The 7,964-nt window shown below is 39.1% G+C and overlaps 1 protein-coding gene across 1 annotated transcript in view; it reads right to left on the bottom strand.

The window, feature by feature from the left end:
* Positions 1–341: 341 nt before the first annotated feature.
* The window catches only part of Nup155 (nucleoporin 155), a 50,559-nt gene continuing 42,936 nt past the window's right edge, over positions 342–7,964 (bottom strand). Inside the window, exons 31-35 of the mRNA XM_021182947.2 lie at positions 7,079–7,199; positions 6,570–6,680; positions 5,326–5,462; positions 3,403–3,509; positions 342–2,557 (exon numbers count right to left, since the gene is read on the bottom strand). Of these exons, the coding sequence (XP_021038606.1) occupies positions 2,419–2,557; positions 3,403–3,509; positions 5,326–5,462; positions 6,570–6,680; positions 7,079–7,199 (615 nt within the window). The 3' untranslated portion in view covers positions 342–2,418. The remainder of the gene's footprint in view (positions 2,558–3,402; positions 3,510–5,325; positions 5,463–6,569; positions 6,681–7,078; positions 7,200–7,964) is intronic.

The following is a 7,964-nucleotide window of genomic DNA, read 5'->3' as shown; positions in this document are numbered from 1 at the left end:
GGAACTCACTTTGTTGACCAGGCTGGCCTCCAACTCAGAAATCTGCCTGCCTCTGCCTCCCGAGTGCTGGGATTAAAGGCGAATTCTTAAGCTCCCTGTAAGTGTGCCTTAAGAATGGGGTGTGTGTGTGTGTTTAGGTATCTGTTAATCACATCTTTTTTGATATAGTATCCTGCAGATCTATTAAGGTACTGTGCATATGTGTGTATAGCCACATCTCTATTTTCAGTACTCCTACCTAAACATCCTGAGTGTAGTGATTAGATGCAAGAGCTGCCTCACCCAGATGATTAAGTATATATAACACACATGCTAATATGTAAACACGCTTACAACAGAACTGGAGACAGTGTCATGTATTTCTAGCAGAAATGGAAACACAACTAGATTAAAGCATTTAAACAAGACCTTCATTTAAAATGAGCATGACAGAATTATAAATGCATAAAACCATTAATATATCAAATGGTATAAAATTACTTAATAAGATGAAAAACTGAAAAATATGAGGTAGTGACACCCAATCAGCATTACTATGATCTTTTATGAAATATACATTCAAAGTGAAAAATGGAATTGCATTCTACGGTATTGTGGAAAAAGAAATCCATACTCTCAGGAAAAGATAAAAGTAGAAATATATTCAAGATATATTTACAAAACTGCCCAATTTCTATCAGTGACAACAGAAGAGAATACTTCCAATAGCATAAATAAGAGTGGAGGCTGGGTATGGTGGCACATGCTTGGATTTCCAGTACTTGGAAGTCTGAGGCAGGAGGATCAACATGTGTTTGCAGCTAGCCTGGGCTATATTAGTGAGACCTAGCCAAAAAAAAAAAAAAAAACCAAAAAAGTTGAGGACTGTGAACTTAACTCACAGTAGGTAAGGTGCGCTCGCCTAATTTAACAGCCTGCATCACAAAAAGTGGGCACTGTGAAGCCTGCCTACAATCTTAGCACGCAGGTGGTAGAGGCCAGATAATCAGAAATTCAACATCACTCTAGGCAGTTAGGGTTTGACAGTAGCCTATGCTATGTCAGAATCTGCTGCAAAAATAAAATAATAAAACAACTAAGGAGTAGAAACCGGTTGTTTTTCACTTTCTCTCTCTCCTCTCCCTCTCTTGGTTAGCCTTAGTAATTCTCAGTTTTTTTGTCTTTGATAATAATTTGGAGCACTTAGTTTAGTAAGTTCTTTTAACATGTTAAACTTCAGTGGGAGCAAATTTACCTGTTTAGCATGAAAACCCATCAGTATTAAAGAACACAAGCAAACTAGATTACTAACAATGTTGCTTTATACATTATAGAAAGCAGGATTTACAAGTCAATAAGACATAAATCTGCATCTACTGGAAGGGTTGTTAAGACACAGAGACTGGCATTTATGCCACAGTTTTTGGCTTGGTAGATCTGAACAGAGACCCAGGAATTTAATTTGTAACACATTCCTGGATGCTGCTGTTGCTGGCTTGAAGCATACAGTTTGACAGTGAGGGTTCTAAGGAAACAGTAGTCCCTGTAGAGCTGTGGTTGAATTGTAACTCAGTATGTAGACCAGACAGGCCACTCTGACTCTCCCCCACACTCGAGTGCCCCACTAAAGGGGAACACCATCACAGCGGGGTGATCATGAAGGTTTTAAGTACATAGAAGTGTTACAATTTGATCACATGCTCAAACAATCCTGTATCTACATACAACATACATATATATCCTGCACACACACATATAAATGTATACATAAAATCTAATGTATGTACTTATGGTGAGAGGGAGTAAAAAGAGGGCTGTAATTGATAAAATATTAACCTAAAAATGACTAATTAAGACCGTTACAGAATCTAGCACTATGGGAACAGACCCAGACTGTAAGGTGTTTGTTTGTTTGAAGATAAGGTCTCACTGTGTAGTCCCTGGCCTGGAAATCTCAGTGAGTTCTAAAGAGCCGCCTGCCACTGCTTCCCCAAGTGCTGGATTTAAAGGCATGTGCTACCAAACCTGGCCTAGCCTATAAGTTTTAATACTAACATCCTACATAAATAATACAAATTCAAAATTGTTACCACTAGTAAAATTCAAAATCTTTGTGTGTCATAATCATACATAATCTTATTCCAGCTGTTTATAAACTGCTGTGTTTGTGTGTGGTACTACTAACTTTTTACATACTATACAAACATTTTACCACTGAGCTACGTATCTGGGCCCAACTTATCAATTGAAAAAAAAAATACTAGTCATAAAAAAAAAACAAAAAACAAATCATTTGGCAAATGTACTATTTGTAGATAACTATCATTCATTAAAAAAATGTTCTACCAAAATTCTTAGATATACAACATCTGATTTCCGGACCCAGCTGAGCTTTTATTTTACAGACCAAAATGCAAGCAAGAAAATATACTACAGTAATCAATGGAGCCGTTCCAGCTTTGCTTGGAGCGATTTAAAATTCCCAGTGATGGCTTGTACTGCTACTGAAGAACTCATTGACTGAAGTTCAACCAGATATCCACAGACGGCATCCAGGCAGAGATTTGTAAACCTTCTCCTGTAATGAAAAAGACATCAGGTCACGCAATGACTTTTGTTTATTATTATTCCTTTATTTTTATGTGTCTGAGTGCTTTACCTGCATGTGTGAATGTGTGTGCAGGCACACCATGCACCTGTCCAGGACCCTCCCAAAACTACAAGAGGGCACCAGATACCCTGCAACTGTTGCTATGAATGGTCCTGAGCTGCTATGTGGTTGCTGGGAAGTGAACTCAGAACCTCTGCAAAAACAGAAAGTGTTCTGAATCACTGAGCCCTTGCTTGCTTCAGGCCCTCAACCAGCTTTACTGAAACCCATTTCTTTCAAAGAGCTGTTTCAGACCATGATTTGATTAACTTTCTCAGAGTCCTGATGAAAAGCAAGGGTTAGATAACTCAGTAAACGGTAAGTGCTTCAAAACAGAAAGGGGAACTTAGCAAGGTCAGCTACCGCCTAAGCACCATTTTCCACCTGAAGCCTGTTAGCCGAGGGGGCAGTAAAGGAGCCCTGCTGTTACACTCTCTCAGGTTCCTGAAAGACTTTACCTGGAGACCACACCACAAATGTAGACCTGAAATGTCTTGGTCCTATGTCATAACACCAAACGAAGGAACATACAGTACTTCAGAAATTACTTTCACTTTAGAAAGTCTAGCACCACAGTTGAAACTTTCCTCATCTTTCATGAATGCTAACCATTAGGTTATCATTCAACTAGTTATTGCTAATTTACTTAAGATATTCCCTAATGCTCCTCTGTAATGTCTAGAGCATTCCATATCCATTCCCAACCCTTCACCCAGGTACTTACTAGAAATAATTAAACCTTTTTCACAATATAATATTTAATTTATAGTTACCTCTCACAGTTTAAAACTAGGCTAGGATTCTCAACATATCTTGTCAACAGTACATGGATACAATCCAGAAGGTGCAGTGGGCTTTTCACTCTGTTCCAGAATGGATCCTAGGAAGAGAAAAAAAGCATGTATGTATATGTATGCATGTAGGCATATGTATGTATGCATATATACACATATATGCATATACACACACAGTTTTTCTTATAACTTATCAAATGTGTGTGTATGTGTGTATTTTTCCTAATTATTTATGTTAATTAAAGTCTTTCAGCCGGGCGTGGTGGCGCACGCCTTTAATCCCAGCACTCGGCAGGCAGAGGCAGGCGGATTTCTGAGTTCAAGGCCAGCCTGGTCTACAAAGTGAGTTCCAGGACAGCCAGGGCTATACATACAGAGAAACCCTGTCTCGAAAAAACAAAACAAAACAAAAAAAAACAAAAAAACAAAAAAAAAAGTCTTTCGAGTCCCCTCAAAATTTCTATTAAAAAGCATTAGAAGCTGAACGTGCTAGTGCATGTCCTTAATCCCTACACCCTGGAGGCAGAGACAAGCAGTCTCTCGGGGAGTTTGAGATCACCTCAGCTTCTAGATCAGCCAAAGCTACATACTGAGACCCTGTTTCAAAACCCAAAAAACTCCCAGATATGTACTTTCTAAATTACATACAAGATTAAGATCAATATTTGAAATGAAGACCATATTTATGAGGTGGGCTTGGCGGTGCACACCTTTAAATCCAGCACTTGGGAGACAGAGGCAGGCAGATCAAGGCCAGCCTGGTCTATACAGTGAGTTCTAGGACAGTTAGGGCTAAGCTAGGGCTACATAGTGAGACGCGCATCAAGAAAACAAAATCAAAAGTTAAAAAAAAATTAAAAAACACTATATTTTGATAACTTTTTTTTTTTTACAAAAAATTGATTTATCATTAGACAATATAATATAAAATTAAGGAAAAAACACCATTTCTATAGACCGTAGCCTACTTTCCTTTGAATTTATGCACTCTGAACACAGAGTAAAAGAGTTACAGAAGTTTAATCTGTCATTACCCACATGACTAGAACACGCTGACTCATGTCTCCATTGTGTCTTTTAGTAATGTAAGATGAAGTACTATTTTCATTATGGCCTAATTATGAGGGTCAGTTGAGTTATTACTGAACAAGCAAAAGATGCCTTGGAAGACATGGTTACAAGGCAGATGTTGTGTCACATAATTCACTTAGGTAGAAGGATCCCAAGTTCAAGGCCAACATGGACTATATATGGCAAGACCCTGTCTCAGGAAAACAAACAGCACTGATAGATAACACTATTGCATCTGCACGCGCGCGCGCACACACACACACACACAATGAGACAGTGTCTCATTGAATACACAGCTAGAAAGCCCCAGGATGCCTTTCACCGTCTCAGCCTTTCCAGTGCTGGGATTATAAACATACACCATTGCATTTAGTTTTTACAGGGTTCAGGGAAGCAATCTTGGGATGAGAAGCACTTTATTGGCTGAGTATCTCCCTAACCCTTACAAAAGATTTTCTAAAATGAAGTCATGTCTAAATGTACTGTTATTTTGTGTGCTTAAAGTGAGCAGCTGAGAATCATGGTCTGATGGTACAGCACTTGTCAAGTGTGCAAGGCCGTGGGATGTGACCCCAGAAATAGTCCCCACTTTGGATTATCCATGAAGACAAGAGCAAGTACAAATAATTATGCTCACCAATATAAAGTATTGCACTTCATTTTAGTTATGATATACAGCAAAACAACTCTCAGTTAAGAGTCCATCGTTTACTTCCCTTGCACCGTTGAAGCACATCTCCACTGAACACATCCAACCTAAATGATAACCTACCTATACTTGGAGTCAAACATCTCACTCTGTATCTTGGGAGATCATTTTGTTTGCCTTACCCGTGATTTGAAGAGCTGATCATAAACTTCTAGCAGCCTAGGTAAAGGCACGCCGATTTCATTCATGGTCTGTATCACAAACCCCACATCCCAGTTTAAGGTACAAACTTGCTGCTCCAAGAACTGCACGATAAAATCTGGGGGGAAGTCAAAATTAAGAATTACTACATGATTCATTTTTATTGCTTAACGATATGAGTGCTTTGCCTGCATCAGAAATGAGCCTAGGACTCAGTCACACACCTCTGTGAGCACCCATGTGGACGCTGGCAACTGAACCCAGGTCCTCAGCAGGAACAAGCGTTCTCATTGCTAAGCCAGCGATCATTTTCCAGAAATTTGGACTTTTAACTTGATACAGCAAATTATCTAATTGTTTTATAAATAAGAGTAGTTTCAAGTGTCTATCTGAAAATAAATTTCAAACATATTTGAGGGCCAGTGAAGTAGGTCATTTGGGAAAATGTTTCCCTTTAAAGCATCAAAACATGATTTTGACACCATGAAAAAAAATTCTAGATATGGTGATATAAGCTTGTAATTTTAGCACTAAAGAGGCAGAGATAGATAGGTGGGTTTCTGTGGCCTTGCTGACCAATCAAGAACCAGGAACACTTCAGGCTATCTGCTCTCCCACTCTCCCTGCTTGCCTGCCTGCCTTGCCTGTCTCTGTTTCTCTCTGTCTCCCACTCTCTCACACATGCACACATGGAAGAGGCAAGACGTGAGGAAAGCCTGAGAAAGTGGGTGAGATGAAAAGAAAGATCAGTATGGTGCACACCTACACCTGTTATCCCTGTACTCAGAACATCCTGGGTTTGAGGTCAATCTGGACAAAAAGCTGTCACACAGAAACACAGACACACACGCCACCCACTGTCACTTTAATGCAATAGAGAACAGCTGAATCTCAAATTACTATTGACACACAAAATCATAGTCCCTTTTTATTTCTTGATACTTGTATCAGTTTTCCAACTGTATAATCACTTAAACTCTATAGTTTGTCAGTAAACATAATTCCAAAAATGATATAGAAACTTAAAAACCTATTCAAGAAAAAACTATTCATTAAAAAATTCTGTTACCCTTCAGGGATTTTTTTTCCCTGGAGAATCAGAATTAACACTGCTGAACTAAACAGTAAATAGATGCATAGCAAAAAGAATCTCTATAGGCCAGTGAAGTTTCCCAATGGAGAAAAACTATTAAACAGAAGATAAGATAGCAAAGTCACTGCTCACCCAGAGGGAAAAACCGAGGTGTACCAGCATAGATTTTGCCAAGGAGGACAAGCTTGAGGCTGAGAGCATGCATTCGATCTGACGAGCTCAATGCTACGCTGTCGTTCAATTCTGGAAGAGACAGGTCAAGAGAAATGTGAGATGTTTATATTGGTTACTTAATTGCTTAAAGATACAAAATACTTCAGGCCCGATATCTGCATTGATTTAACTAACAGATTCTGTGCTTCTGAGTGTCTGATAACACGTGTCACTAGTATTGGTTAATGGTACTGGTTACAAGATTTTGAGTGAAGCAAATAGTTCATTATGAGACGGTATACATCAAATAAACTATATACCCTACCACAAATATTCACCAGGGTCACACTGTACAATCAGCTGCCCACTGTATGCACATGTCCTCCATATCCTTTCTAGTAGGTATACATAGCCCATACTGCTAGCAGGCTGTGTTCATTTGGATACGTAAGTACTATATAGCAATGTCTCTGTAACTGAACACTCACCTTTCTCTATGATATCTTGCCAAAGTGTGTGCACCAATATGGGATCTGAGTAACCAGCGCAATGAATGACTGCAAGTTTACACTCTGCAAGTTTAAACGGGTCAGCAAATTCCCCATAAAGCTGTGGCAAAGAAATTCCAAAATTAAACATGCAACTTCAGGTCACTGTTTAGAGATATTAAGAGAAGTATACCTTTCAATGAAAAACAATGAAATATTTTATCTAAAGTATATAAAATATGTTACAAGTTGAGTAGCCATTATACAAAATATTTAGAAACAAGTATTTAAAAATATGTGCATACACAAAAGATGCACTGGAAATGGGACCCCAGTTTAAATGTGAAATACACTTAGTCCAAGGGAAACTATACAAAATTCTAACAACACCAAGTGTTTTGATGGTGACTCATCACCTAAGATCATGTGTGGAATTTTCTACTTGCAGTGCTCAAGGTTTCAGCTTTGGAACTTGTCTTTGAGGCAGGGCCTCCATTTGTACCCTCAAACAGGTTTCAGCATACATGTTCTATTTTAGGAGGAGGGTGCTGTTGAGGTCCTAGAATTAGTGTCCTCTAAACCAGGTTAAGAATCATGGGAAAGGATGTGAGAGTGGCGCAGATCTGGGAATTCGAGGTCTATAGAGCAAGTTCCAGAACAACCAACACTACACAGAGAAACCATGTACAAAAAGCACTTGGAACCATGCATAAGAGTGTCTACAGGCCGGGCGTGTCTAATCCCAGGACTCGGGAGGCAGAGGCAGGCAGATTTCTGAGTTCGAGGTCAGCCTGGTCTACAAAGTGAGTTCCAGGACAGCCAGGGCTACACAGAGAAACCCTGCCTCAAAAAACCAAATAAAGAAAGAAAGAAAGGAAGAAAGAAA

Source organism: Mus caroli, chromosome 15, assembly GCF_900094665.2.
Source record: "Mus caroli chromosome 15, CAROLI_EIJ_v1.1, whole genome shotgun sequence".
NCBI classification, from domain to species: Eukaryota; Metazoa; Chordata; class Mammalia; order Rodentia; family Muridae; genus Mus; species Mus caroli.
Note: the sequence above shows the minus strand (reverse complement) of the source record. Positions and strands in the feature narration are given on the sequence as shown.